Below are 15,116 nucleotides of genomic sequence, written 5' to 3'. Positions count from 1 at the left end.
TCTATCACCACTCTTCCTTTATCCCCTCATTCTCACCTCACCACCACCCCCAATCTCCCTCCAGCCCCACTGCCCCCCGTCCCTGCACCTTGTACCTTGACAGGTCCAGGACTGCCCACCCCTCCCATGGCAGGGGCCCAGCCCCCCCCCCCACCCCTAGTTATCACTCTCCGGACAGAGATAAAGTTTATCTCGAGGCTGGGGGATATGAAAGCTCCTTATCAGCTGCCCCACTAGAGTAAGTGCTGCCCCAACGGGCAGCAGGCAGCAGGCCGGCACCCTCAACTCTCCCTCCGCCCAGCCCCTCACCCCAGGTAACGTCCCTATCCCAGCCCTCAAGGGAGGGTCCCTCGGGACTGAAGGGAGCAGAGCTGGGATATGGGGGCAGATGACTCTTGGGAGAGTTTGAGGTGGAGTTTGAGGATTAGGTACGGGGTTGAGGAGTCAGACGTTCGGAGAACAGCTATGGAGTTTGGGGTAAGCAGATATGGGTTTGTGGAGCAGAGAAAGGTCTGCTTGAAAGGTCCCATTTTGGGATCAGAAATAAGTTGGGAAAGCAGAGACAGGGTTGGGGATCAGAGGCAAAGTTTGAGAGAGAGAAAGTTGAGAAGTTGGAGATGTAGTTTAGGGGTCGGGGTGGATTCCAAGAGTCATGGAAAAGTCTGAGGGTCCAGGGGTTTTGCTGGAGCGGAGGTGGAGTTTGGACAGGCAGGCAGAAATGTGTCTGATAATTAGAGATGGCTTATGGAAGCACAGGAGGAGTTTGAGAACAGAGATAGAATTGGAGAACAGAAAGATTTGGGGCCAGAGAGGACACCTGGGGAGACACAAAAATATTTGGGGGCTAAGATGGGGTTTAGGGAAGGCAGACATGAGGATTCATGTGACAGAACAGATTTTGGGGGGGTAGACTTGGTGTTTGGAGTGACAAAGGGTTGGGGCAGAGATGGTTTTAGGGCATCAGAGAGAAGTCACAGGGAACAAATATGGGGTTTGAGAGGTGGAGATGGTGGTAAGAGCATGGAGCTAGGGTTTGGCAGGCCAGAGACAGGTTTGGGGGGTCAGAGAGAGGATTGGGGGCAGAGACAAGGATGTTGTGGAGTAGACAAGGGCTTGGGGAGCAGAAATAGGTATGGGGGGACAAGAGTGAGCCTTTGTGGAGAATTCAGAGACAGAGACAAGTTTGGGCGAGTGAAAGTCAGATTTGGGGCAGAGGTAGGATTTGGCAGGATGAAAGCATGTTTCAGGGGGCAGAGGTGGGGTATGGTGGGCAGAGTTAAGGGATCAGGGGAGCATAGATATCTTGGAAGGAGTGGATGGGAGTCAGGGCAGAGAGAGGTGGGGTTTGGGGAGTAGATTTGGGGTAGAGATGGGGGTTGGAAAGACAGAGGTGGTCTGGAGGAGCTGTCAGGGGATTCAGGGGTGGTAGACACTTTGGGGACCAGTGGTGGGTTGGGGAGCCTAGAGCAAGCTGGGGGAATAGCCTTGAAGTAAGGGGCAGCAGGCCCGGGCTTTGCCTTGCTGGGGGCTCTTGAAGGGCTGAGACTGACCTGGGCTGGTTGGTGCGGAGGGTTCAGCTGCTTTGGGGATGTGGCGAGCTCAGTGTGATCCCAGGGGGTGTCCTGGCTGGCCTTGGCCTTTGAGGCTCCCTTCCTCCTTCCCTCCCTCCCTCCCCTCTCCCTCCTCCCTCCTCCCCAGGGAGTGGCTGGTGCCCCAGTGGGTGGGGCGGGCCAGGGGAGGGGGCGGGCCCCCCTCCTGTGGGGCACCTCTTGGGCAGTGGGGGCCTTCCTCCACCCCACCTGCCCACCCCATGGATTCTTGGACCCTGTTTGACTTGGGCTTCTGTGGATTTCAGTGTCCAGCCAAACAAAATGGGCTGAAGCCAAGATAAAATGAAAATAGCAGATGTGGTTTCATGACCCCTCTGGGCTTTTCAGTGAGTGTTTGTAAAGCCCCTACTGTGTGCTTAGCCAGGTGTGGGCTGGGCCCTTATGTATGTGTCCTCCTGGCCAAAGGGAGAGGAGGTATGTGACTGTACCCATTTTGCAGGTGACAAGAATGAGGCTCAAAGAGGTTTGGTGGGAATTTGAATCAAGATGTCCGTGGGACATCTTCAGGACCCAGGCCCACCCTGGGGACCAGGCCAGGACTGGAGGGAGGCAGAGGCACATTCACTCAGCGCCCCACTTGGGGCTTACGCCAGCTCCGGCCTGCCCTGGGGCAGCAGATAAGTCTTATCAGATGGAGGCCAGTGTGGCTGTTGGCTCCGCGGTGGTAACAGGCTGTCTTGGGATGGGGGGCGGGGCTCGGTGGGGGACACCCAGGGACAGCGGCCTCAACTCCTTGCCCTCAACTTCTTGCCCGCCATGCGGCTTTGGAGGCGGGAAACAGGTGGGACTTGGGGCTGGTTCCTCTGTGGGCCCTTGAGTAGGATAGGGTGGGGGAAGGGAAGGAGGATTGAAGGGATAGAGAAGGGAGAGAGGCAGAGAGACAGAGAGATGGGAATGGGGAGATGCAGATAAACAGAGAGAAAGAGATCTAGAGCTGGGAGGAGACAGAGGGCACAGAAAGGAATGAGAGACAGAGAGGGGTGAGAGATGCACAGAGAGAGCCGGAGACAGTTAAGGACAGATAGAAAGAGGGGCAAAGAGAGTGGGAGACAGGTAGAGATGGACAGAAGGGGAAAGATAAAGCCTGAAAGTGACAGAGGCCAAGGATACAGGTGGAGAATCTGAGAAGGGAGAAAAAGATGATGTAGAGAGGGGGACAGAGACAGAGATTCAGAAACAGAGAGTCTGAGAGGAAGTCCATGAGACTCCAGGCAGCAGCCTGGGGTATGCCCTGGGCAGGTGGTGCCAGGGTGGGGTGGGAGGGGGTGTGGATTGATGTGGACCCATGTGGCCTGTGGCTCTGCCCTCAACTTGCTGAGAGGGACCTCCAGAGAGTCACTGGGCCCTGCGCCTCAGTCCCCACCTTCTTGCCCTGTCCTACCTCCCCCAAATAGTAACAACGGTGACAAGGACCAGTGTCTCGTTGCTGGCACAGACCTGTGCCTGGCCTGTTCTGGGCACTTTCCCCATGTAAAATCATTGAACACACATGTATGCAGTAGGTGTCCAACTTGGGTCCCTGTAGGACAGTGGGTAAGACTAACCAGTCAATGGCCCTGGGACTCCATGGGACAGGGAGCTCCCCTGACCACCCGTTCTGTAGATGAGGAGACTGAGACCCACCAAGGGCAGAGGGCAAGGCTGGAGCCCCGGGTCAGTAGGGTCTGCTCACTCACTGGCCCACCCCAGAGGGAGTTTACCATCCTCATCTCACCTCTCTGGGCCGCAGTGTCCTCATATGCAAAATGGGAGATTTGAGGAGGAAAGAGAGCAAGGCCATTTATCGAGCTCCTGCTCTGTGCCCCACTCTGTGCCAAGCCCTCGTCAGTAAGAACAAGGACAAAGACTCCTCTGACTCAAGTGGCGATGGTTTCAGGACATCCACTCTGGAGCCAGCCCACCCTCATTTATAGGCTGCCCTTATCACCGACTGGCGTGTGGCCTTGGGTGAGTTACCGTCCCCTCTGGACCTCAGTTCCTCATCTGAAGAGATGGGGTAATAATAGCGGCTACTCCATAGGGTGATTAGGGTGACTAAATGAGATTTAATCCATTAAGTGATTTTAACTCATTTGATTCTGAAATCTCAATAAATATTAAGTATTCTTATTTATTCATTGGGTACCTACTGTATACGAAGGATAGTATTTGGCCCTTTTTTATCAGCACTACTACTAATTCTAGTACTAATGCTAATAATATGCTGACACCAATGCCAGTACTAATTCTAATTACTAATGTTCTAATATTGATATGAGCACTAATGCTAATTTTAATAGTGACAGTAATAATAATACTAACTGTAATCTAACACGAGTACTTTATGAATATTAATACTAATTCTAGAACTAATAATTATTATTCATTTAAATTCTATCGACAACTCTAATGGTAATAATAATAATAATTCTGATACTAATACTTTTCCTAGCATTAATATAATAACAACAGCAGCATTATTTTGCCCTGCCACCTCAGGCACTGTGCTAAATGGTCTCCATGCATAATTTTATCCTATTCTCACCAGGTCCTTGTGGTATAAGTGCATATAATTGCCCCCATCTTCTAGACTGGGAGTAGGTGCAGAGAAATAATGTTCGTCTAAGGCCCTGGGTTCTTGTCTCAGCTCTGACTGATTTGCTGCATGATTCCTGGGGAGGCCACCCTCTGAGCCTTAGTTTCTTTGCCTGGAAAATGGGTATAATCATAGAATCCACCTCAAATGTTGTTGAAAGGCCACTCAACACAGAGCCTGCCCGCACACCATAAATGGTGAGCTCTGTAGTGGTAACTCTCCTCATTGTTACTATTACTAGAAATAGCAGTTGCAATGTTGGGATGAGGTAGGGAAAGCTGCCCCCCCCTTGGGAAGGGCAGGCTGGAGGCATGTCTCAGACAAGGGTTTGGCTGCTGGACCTACAGTCCATTTCTTCATAACTGGAGCAGAGAAAGGGCTCAGGAAGGGAAGTAAAGGGTGGGGAGTGGGGGCCTCAGGGCTCTGCCTCCATCAAGGGCCAAAGCCCTGTGGCTCTGAGGCCAGGCCTCACCCCATTCCCTCCCCCATCCCTGTGGAGGGGGCATAGGCCCAGAAGCCTGTGGCGGCAGTTCAGCCAGCAGGGAGGCAGCTGGGAGTGGGCAGATAAGGGAATCGGCAGGGCCAGGCCAGGCTTTGGGGGACACCGACGAGGGCGGGGGCAGGGGTGGGGGTGGGTGTTTGGGCCAAGCATCCTTTCCATCAGGCCTCCATTTGAGACTCAGCCCCAACGGCCTTTCTTCCTCTCTCTTCCCGGAAGCCTTCCCTGACTGGTTCCCTCCCTCCTGGCATCTTCTGGGGCTCCAGAGCTTGGTCCAAGCCCATGGCATTTGGACTATTCTTGTCTAAATCCTACTTGGTCATGGTGTATAATCCTTTTATATGTTACTGAATTCTATTTACTAATATTTTGTTGAAGATTTTTGCATCTATATTCAAAAGAGATATTGGTCTATAATTGTCTTTTCTAATTATGTCTTTGGTTTTGGTAGGAAGTAATGATGGCCTCATAAGTTCCTTCCCTTTTATTGCCAAGTAATAGTCCATGGAATCGATATACTATAGTTTGGTTAACCATTCATCTGCTGATGGACATCTGGGTTGTTTTCAGTCTTTTTCTTATTACAGCAAACCTGTAACTTACAAACTCATATGCCTCTCTCTGTTCACACACACGTGGAAGAGTTTTTTCCTGGGGCAGGGGATACCAGTCTATCCATCCATCCACCTACCCAACCATCTATCCATCCATCCATCCACCTACCTATTCATTTATCCACCCATTTGCTGCCCTTCCTTCCTTCTTTCCTCCCTTCCATTCTTTCCTTCCTTCCTTCCATAAATCATCTATCTCTAGGCATATAACATCTGGGTCCAAGGCAAGCTGTTTTGTAAAAATAGGCAAGAAACCTGCTACAGCTTTTGGCAAAGCCTTTCGTGTGCTGAAACTCATATCCTTAACCATCCTCTATTCCCAACATTTTGGGGGCTCCCTGGGAGTTTACTCATAGGGCATGGCTGAACTACCACCTGGAGACTGTTTAGAGACCAGAGCCCACAGGACTAGGGGCTCCCTCACCTCCGGGAGATCCTCATATGTACTCCTTCATCCATCTCTTACTTGCTCGGGGACCGTACTCTCCCCTTTCCTCTTTTCCTACCTCATTTGCTGGTTCCTCCTCTTGATTCCGAACTCTAAATGTCCCTGGGCCTCTTCTCTAGTTGACATTTTCTCTCTTGGTGAACTCATCCAGTCTCCGTCTTCAGAGTATCTCCAGAATCTAACCATTTTTTTTTTATCACCTCCCCTGCCAGCACCAGCATCGCTCACCTAGACCACTGCAGTGGCCTCCTCCTCAGGGTCCCCCGGCTTCCACCCTCAACCCTGCAGTCTATATTTTCCTCGCAGCAGCCAGAGGAAGCCTGTTAAATCCTAAGTCAGATCATGGCCCTCCTCTGCTCAAGACCCTCCTGCGGCTCCCCTGTCATTCGTGGTAAAAGCCAGAGTCCTCTGCATGGCCCGTGAGGCCTCACACGATCTGTGCCTCCACCTCTCCCACCTCACCTCCTGCGGTTCCCCCTCACTCACTCTGCTCCACTGCACGGCCTCCTCCTCCTCGCTGTTCCTCACACACACGCCAGGCCCCTTCATGCCTCAGGGCCTTTGTACTGGCTGTACTCTCTGCCTGGTAGGCTCTTCCTCCAGCTATTGGCGCGGCTCCCTCCCTCATCTCTTCAGGTCTGTGCTCAAATGTCTCCTTAGTGAGGTTTCCCCTGACCATCCCATTACACATTGGAAACTGCCCCAGTGATTTTTATCTGTGTCACCACTTTTCCATATTTTCTTTTTCTCCAAAGCACTTATCCTCTAACACACTTGACATTTTCCTTACTTAATATTATTTCTTTTCTGTCTCTCCCACTAGAATGGCAGCTCCACGAACATAGATGTGCTTATCTCTTCTGTTCAACACTGTGTCTCCAATGCCTGGAACAGGGCCAAGCACGCAGTAGGTGCTCAATGTATGTTTATTGGTTGACTGACTGAGTGAATGGTGGGGGAAGGGGACAGAAACAGAGGAAATTTGTTCTTGTCCCATCTGTCTACTCTGTCAGGAGCTGAGCCTCAGTTGAGATGAGTCTGAACGTACCAGATCCAAAGGTAGAAAGTGCCACATTCCCTGGGGATGAGACCAGGTAAGGCGCTCCAGGACAAGGTAGTATCATCTGGGCTGTGAAGGCCCCATGGTAATCACAGAGATCTTGGGGTTCAGTCAAGCCAGTGTGGTGGAGGAAACAGCAGGCAGCACTTGGAAGGAGTGAGGTGAATCAAAAAGGATGAAAAAGGATGGGCTCACTGACAAGGAGAAATCTGTCAGGGGCCTTGAATCCGAAGGCGATGACCCTAAATTTGGTCCTCAGCGATGTCGTACCCTGGTCACTGACCCCCAAACAGCTCAGAGACCTCAAGTCCTAGACAAACACCCATACATAAAGCTGAAACAGTAATTAATGAAGAGCTCATATTAATTGAAAGTTATTAATTTATTGGGGCAGCTTGGATGGAGGACACTCAGACATGTTGGTCCCAAACCTGCCTCAGATCCTCCAGCAGGATGTGTGAAGTGCCTAAGTCCTCAGTCCTTAGAGGTTCCTGGGCCTGGGCGAGGGTTTGCAGGAAGGAAGGGAGAGGGCGACATAGCAGGGGACAAGATGGCAGAGAGCTAGCCTCCATCACAAGGAGATGTAGTTGGACACCTCAATCAGGTTTCTGTCAGGGTCTTGGAAGTAGGTGGACATACTTTTGCCCCCTTTTGCCCCCATTCTGGGGACTGGACCCTCCTCAATGGGGACATCACAAGCCTGAAATGGGAGGAGAGAACAAAAGTCATTCGTCACAGTCCATGTGTGGGACCAAATTTCATTCTTTACAGTGGCCTAGAAGACCCCTGTATCTTTCTCACTTCATCTCCTACCATTCTCCCCTCCCTCACCCTGCTCCAGCTACTTACTAGCTGTATGACCTCAAGCAGAGTACCTAACTGCTCTGTACCTCAGTTTCCTCATCTGTCAAATGGGGATGATAATGTACCTAGTGTTATCTAGTTAGTGGCAGAGTCAGAATTCAAACCCAGGCAAGTCTGGGCCAAAGTCCGTACCCTTAATCCCGATGCTTTACCCACTTTCCTTCCAAACCAGACTTTTTCACTGATATTTTCCAAAGGAGTCCAGGTCAATTTGCATGAAGTGTATTTAATACCTCAATCTGTGTTCCCCAAAAGGAGAACCAATGACCCCTTCAAATGAAATCATTTTAAGTATTACAAGGACACTAAATTAAAGAACAGGAGCCAGAAATTATTCCCTCTTCAATCCTCTTTCAATCCTCTGATTATACAAAGAAGAAAGTCTCTGGTGGATGTGAAGTCCTTAACCACTTGCCAAATCTAAATTTGTCAGGCCCAGAGAGTGGGGGCAATGGAAGTGGCTATAATCTAATGACATTGTGATGCTTTTATAGCTGTTTGTTTTTACAGTTACCTCCCCTTTATGCCAAGATATAATGGGTTTTCATTTACTTGGTTGAACATTGTCTTTTTACATAAATGTATTTATATAAATAGAGTTTAGGTATAATTTTTTTCACAAGGGTGACGTAAAGTTTTCTTTTAAAATACATTTGTGGGCTTCCCTGGTGTCGCAGTGGTTGAGAATCCGCCTGCCAGTGCAGGGGACATGGGTTCGATCCCTGGTCTGGGAAGATCCCACTAAGCCTGTGTGCCACAACTACTGAGCCTGTGCTCTAGAGTCCGCGAGCCACAACTACTGAGCCCGCATGCTGCAACTACTGAAGCCCGCATACCTAGAGCCCGTGCTCTGCAACAAGAGAAGCCACCGCAATGAGAAGCCCACGCGCTGCAACGAAGACCCAACACAGCCAAAACTAAATAAATAAAATAAGTTTATTAAAAATAAAATAAAATACATTTGTTTACAGGGAAAAATGATGTCAATAAAAATAGTGAATAAACAATTGTGCATAGATCTTATCTGGATGTGATGAAACCTGTTATGTCTGAAGTTTGAATCATGCTTCTGTTTTCACTGCATCTGCAGCAGCTTTCTCAAAAGAGGATGGAAGTCTGACTCACCGCAAGGTGCTGGACCATTTCCTCCAAAGGCTGTGATCAAGCATATATCCAGGGAGCCAGGAACTGGGTGAGCGGCTTTGGGTTCAAATTCCTTTCCCGCCTCGTGGAGGTTAAATTTCTGGTCTCCAAAACACAATGCTTTCCGGTCTCCCTATTTGGGGAGAGAAAACAACCTGGAACTAAACCTCCAAGATGAGTGTGAGGCAAAGCCCCCTACCTACCTCAACAAGGTTAAAAAATAAAAAGTAGAACAAGGTTTTTGATGAAAAACAGCAGCCCATTGTCCCACGCTTGTCTCATTCCCTAGAGGCAACTGCTTTCAACGTGTGTATGTGTTTCTTCTGGAAATTATTTCCATACCACCAAATAATATGTTTATACTACCCATGGCAGAGACTGCAATCTGTCTACTTAATATACATTTCTCCCCTTTTCTTTTAAACACAACCCAAGTTTCAGTGGGGTTTATTGTACACCCAGCTTTAAAAACCTGCATTTCCCAGCATTCCTTGCTGGGTGACCATGTAAGACCAGACAATGAGATGTCAGTAGAGGCTGTGAGCAGTGCTTCTGGGAACCTCCCCACCCCACTAAGCTGATGCTTTTTGCCCACTCACTTCCTCCTTCCAGCCACTGCCTGAGCCCTGCCTGCCTACCTCTGGACTGATTGTTGAATGAGAGAAAAAGAAAACTCTATTTTATGTAACCCACTGGTAGTTAAATTTTCTCCCACGTGCCTCCAAACAATCCCTAACTGATGTGCCACTATGTCTTGATTTGGCAACTTCAGACATTTTCTATCCTTTTCCCGCTAAGATAAATGAGAATTTAGCTCATCCACATTACTACCCCTCCCAACAGAATTCTGTCATTGGTTTTAGCTCCTCTTTTGGTTCCTTTACAATTTTAAAATAACCCACTTTCGTCTTTATGTTTTGATGGACGAACATAGTATCTCATTGGCCCGACTATCCTCTTCATCCTGCCTCCCTCTCCTGAGCCTCTCAACTTCTGCCATTTTTAAAAAAAATCATTTTTATGTTCCTTTCATCTCACCATGATGGATACTACATCCATTCTATCAGAAAATGACTTTATTTCACTTGAATGATAGTTCGGCTGAGTATAGAATTTGAGGTTGTAGGTTATTTTCCTGCAGCCTTTTATTTTTTATTTTAAAAGTTTTTTAATTTTTTACTTTTTAAATAAATGTATTTATTTTATTTATTTATTTTGGGTCTTCATTGCTGTGCTGGGGCTTTCTCTAATTGTGGTGAGCGGGGGCTACTCTTCTATGCGGTGCGCAGGCTCTAGGCACACACAGTAGTTGCAGCACGCAGGCTTCAGTAGTTGCAGCACTCGGGCTCAGTAGTTGTGGCTCACGGGCTCTAGAGTGCAGGCTCAGTAGTTGTGGTGCACGGGCTTAGTTGCTCCGCGGCACGTGGGATCTTCCCGGACCAGGGATCGAACCCATGTTGCCTGCATTGGTAGGCGGATTCTTAACCACTGCGCCACTAGGGAAGTCCCTGTTTTTTTATTTTTTAAAAAAATATTTATTTATTTGGCTGTGCCAGGTCTTAGCTGCAGCGTGCAGGATCTTTTTTTTCAGTTGTGGCATGCAGGCTCTTAGTTGCGGCATGCATGTGGGATCTAGTTCCCTGACCAGGGATCAAACCCAGGCCCTCTGCATTGGGAGCACAGAGTCTTAACTGCTGGACCACCAGGGAAGTCCCCTCACAGCCTTTTAAATATGTGGCTTCGTTGTCTTCCTGAGTCTGGTATTGCTGATAAGAAGTCTGATGTTAATCTGTTTTTCATTCCTTTGATAGATGATGCATCCACCCTCCACTACTGCAGCTCTTAGGACTTTTCTTGATCCTAGATGTACTGAAATTTCACTCAAGTGTGTCCAAATAACGGGGGTTGAGGCTTCATATGCCTCACTATCATTATTGGGCCACGCAAGACCCTTCTCTAGTTTTATTTGTGTGTTTAATCTTTTTATCTCCATTCTTCATTCCTGTTTCCACCCTGGGCAATGATTTTAATGTGTTTGATGTTCATCCTTCGGTTTTTCATAAGTTATTGTAAAAGGTGTATTTTTTTTATGTGTGTATGTGATAAATGGTACCATGCTATAGACCTGATTTGGCTTCTTCATTTTTCATTCAGCATGATCTTTTTAAGAGCTGTCCATCTTGCTATGTATATATCCAGTCTGATATTGCATAATTCTGTTTTTATGCATAGCATTCCGTGTTAGTTTTACATTTTTTACCCTGTTTGCCATTCCATGGGCCCTTTCAATTTAAGACACATTCAGTGTCTGTGCATCTCCCACTTTTGAAGTTGTTCCAAATTCTCAAGGATTGTAGTCAGTCTCTGGAAACCTCCTTTTTACCTTGAAGCTCTTTTTCTTGAGACCTTCCCTTCTCCTGATCCAAACTGGACTGATTGTTTTCTAGGTAGCTTTCTGGATCTTCCTCTTGGGATCCACAGTGTCCTGACTTTGATATCTTTCTTATTCCTGGATTAATCACTCATTTTGATATAGCATATTCTCAAGTAATTTTCAAAGCAAGTAGGCAAAGTTTCTGCGTCTTTTTATGTCTAAGAATGTTTCCTTCTACACTCACCTTGATTAATAGTTTGGTCACAGAATTCTAGGTTGAAATGTTTTCCCTCAGAATCTTGAAGTTGTTCTTCAATTGTCTTCTGGTCTCTGACTCTTGGGAAATCTGAAATCTGCCTATTTCCTTTTCCTTTGTAGTTGAACTACTTTTCTTTTTAACCTCTCTGAAAGCTTCTAGGAGATTTGTTTTTATTTTGATGTTCTGTAATTTCATAGGAACATATCTAGGTGTCAGTGTGCCGGATACTCAGTTAACCCTTTCCATATAAAGACTGGAAAGTTCTCTTGCATTATTCTATGGTAATTTCTTCCCTTCCTTTTTCTCCATTCTCTCTCTGAAAGTCCTACTATTCAGAGTTGGGAATCTTCTCCATTGATCCTTTAAATTTTTCTCACAGATCTTGTGTGTGTGTGTGTGTGTGTGTGTGTGTGTGTGTGTGTTTTGGAGTTTTAAGTTACTTTTTTTAAAAAATAAATTTATTTATTTATTTTTGGCTGTGTTGGGTCTTCGTTTCTGTGCGAGGGCTTTCTCTAGTTGCGGCGAGTGGGGGCCACTCTTCATCGCTGTGCGCGGGCCTCTCACTATCGTGGCCTCTCTTGTTGCGGGGCACAGGCTCCAGACGCGCAGGCTCAGTAGTTGTGGCTCACGGGCCCAGTTGCTCCGCGGCATGTGGGATCTTCCCGGGCCAGGGCTCGAACCCGTGTCCCCTGCATTGGCAGGCAGATTCTCAACCACTGCGCCACCAGGGAAGCCCTAAGTTACTTTTTAAAATAGTATAATCAAGTTTTACCCCACCTGCAATTTGGCATTTGGGGAAGTGATTGCCTTGAAAGTCATCACCTCCATGCCCAGGATCTGAGAGTAAAACATAGAGGTGTCTTTGATGCTCTTTACTATCATCACAATGTGGTCAAGTTTATGGATAAGACACAGGGAAGGGGCCTGACTGTTGTCCCTCCATGACTAAAAAAAGAAAAAAAAAGAGAAGAGACCACACTACCACTGGTCACACCCGTGTTTCCTGTGTTTCCTTCTCCCCGCCTCCTCTCACCTCCTCGGTGACTATACTTCCTTCTACCCCCGTTTCAAGGGGAAAGTCCTGGGAGGAGTCTTCAGTACTTATTGCTCATGTGTGGATTCACAAGAGTCCATGTGTCTGCCACGACCACTCTCCACTGTTTTCTTGTTCTTTTCCTCCTTCCAGAGGGATAGAGGTGAAGATAGGGGAGTGGAGACCAAAACCAAACTCTCCCTTGTTTTCCCTGAGCTGGAATTGATCTCTTTTGTAAGAAATGATAAGACACAGAGGAGGCCCAACCCCATGAGTACAAGCCCTTTATTGGCCAATTTAACCCAGTCCCCTCCTTTCTCACTCTACAGTTAAGATAACAGAGCACAGGACAAGAAGGGAGCATCTCAGATGCAATAAATGTTTCTGGGCATGTGTGCCTACAGATCAACCTTGACACCCAGTGGGAGGGCACACTGCCCCACCCCTTATTCCTGCCTTCAGCACACCTCCCACCAGATCTTTCTCTTGATTCGCATTCTTTAGTAATTTGTATATTTACATTTCATCTGCTACAGGATTATAAGATGCCTGTGCACCATAAATTGCAGAGTATAGTGGTTAAAATAAAAGATTCTGGAGCCAGACTGACATTTTACTCTCTGTGCCTTGGTTTCCCCTTCTGGAAAGTGGGCATGATTTTATATGTGTTTTATAGGACTGTTGTGAACAATTAAAAAAAAAGAGTTGGGGGAAATTCCCTGGTGGTCCAGTGGTTAGGATTCAGCGCTTTCACTTCCAGGGACCCAGGTTCGATCCCTGGTCGGGGAACTAAGATTCCACAGGCTGGTGGGGGGGGTTGTGAGGGGGGTGACCAAAAAAAAAGGAGGGGGCTTAGGACAGTGCCTGACATAGCAAGTGCTGTAAGGGTTAACAGTGATGATGATGATGATGATGTCGTGGTCATCTTGTTAAAATTCCAGACTCTCTACCACGACCCCCAATCTCTATGGCCTCATCCATTGCTCTTGAACGCCAAGCCACATTGTCCTTTTGCCTGTTCCTCATAAGGGCCATCCTTGTACCTTTAGCCCTCAGGCCCCTTTTTTTTAATTAATTTTTATTGGAGTATAGTTGCTTTACAATGTTGTATTAGTTTCTGCTGTACAGCAAAGTCAATCAGCTATATGTACACATATATCCCTTCTTTTTTGGATTTCCTTCCCATTTAGGTCACCACAGAGCACTGAATAGAGTTTGCTGTGCTATACAGTAGGTTCTCATTAGTTATCTATTTTATACATAGTAGTGTATATATGTCAATCCCAATCTCCCAGTTCATTCCACCCTCCCTTTCCCCCTTGGTATCCATACGTTTGTTCTCTACATCTGTGTCTCTATTTCTGCTTTGCAAGTAAGTTCAGCTGTACCATTTTTCTAGATTCCACATATAAACGATATTATATGATATTTGTTTTTCTCTTTGTGACTTACTTCACTCTGTATGACAGTCTCTAGGTCCATCCGTGTCTCTGCAAATGGCACAATTTCGTTCCATTTTATGGCTGAGTAATATTCCATTGTATACGTGTACCACACTTCTTTATCCATTCATCTGTTGATGGACGTTTAGGTTGCTTCCATGTCCTGGCTATTGTAAATAGTGCTGCAGTGAACATTGGGGTGCATGTCTCTTTTTGAATTATGGTTTTCTCCAGGAATATGTCCAAGAGTGGGATTGCTAGGTCATATGGTAGCTCTATTTTTAGTTTTTTAAGGAACCTCCATACTGTTCTCCATAGTAGCTGTACCAATTTACATTCCCACCAACAGTGTAGGAGGGTTCCCTTTTCTCCACATCCTCTCCATCATTTATTGTTTGTGGATTTTTTGATGATGGCCATTCTGACCAGTGTGAGCCTCAAAGCCTTTTGCACATGCTAATATCTGTCTCCCTGATTAGAATATCAGCTTTGTAAGAGTAGAGATTTCTGTTTTGTTCCCCACTGAATCCCAAACAACTAGCAGATGTTCAATCATATTTGTTCAGTTAATGAATATCTACTACAATAATTAGGCCCAGTGCCTGGCACAAATCTGACTTCTATTCTATTCTATTCCATTCCACCATGCTATACCATTCCACCCTATGCTATTTTATCCTGTTCTATTCTACTGTGTTCAATTCCATTTCAAACCATTACATTTTAAACAATTGATTTCACTTGAGCCCCAGCTTTAAAAAAGTACTGTGCTTTTCTATTTTCATGAGTGAAGGAGGCATTAGCAAAATTCCTGAGTTCTGCTGTCCTCATGGATATAGAGGATCCATATGAACACAGAAGCAGTAGAATGAGAAAATGACTGACGTTTGGGCTTCATTGAAAATAAAGTCATATGTTTAAAAAAGTCTTATTAACCTTTTAATGTCTGTAGGATTCGTAATAGCACTCCCTTTTCAGTCCTGATATTGGTATTCTGTATTTTTTCTCTTAATTTATTAAGAGGAAAAAACAGAAATTACTAATAGGTTATTAATCTGTTCAAAGAACCACTTTTTGACTTTATTGATTTTCTCTGTTGTATGTTTGTTTTCCAATTTACCAGTTTCTGCTCTTATCTTTATAATTTCCTTCCTTCCACTTTCTCAGGTTCAATTTGCTGTTACTTTTCCAGATT

General features: G+C 46.5%; 1 protein-coding gene across 1 annotated transcript in view; it reads right to left on the bottom strand.

The window, feature by feature from the left end:
* Nucleotides 1–7,169: 7,169 nt before the first annotated feature.
* Nucleotides 7,170–15,116, bottom strand: part of GLOD5 (glyoxalase domain containing 5) — a 26,750-nt gene continuing 18,803 nt past the window's right edge. Inside the window, 4 exon segments of the mRNA XM_082376362.1 lie at nucleotides 7,170–7,506; nucleotides 8,796–8,826; nucleotides 8,828–8,946; nucleotides 12,254–12,391. Coding sequence (XP_082232488.1) covers nucleotides 7,378–7,506; nucleotides 8,796–8,826; nucleotides 8,828–8,946; nucleotides 12,254–12,391 — 417 coding nt within the window. The 3' untranslated portion in view covers nucleotides 7,170–7,377.

This window comes from Balaenoptera borealis, assembly GCF_965194805.1.
Source record: "Balaenoptera borealis genome assembly, chromosome: X".
Taxonomy (NCBI): Eukaryota; Metazoa; Chordata; class Mammalia; order Artiodactyla; family Balaenopteridae; genus Balaenoptera; species Balaenoptera borealis.
Note: the sequence above shows the minus strand (reverse complement) of the source record. Positions and strands in the feature narration are given on the sequence as shown.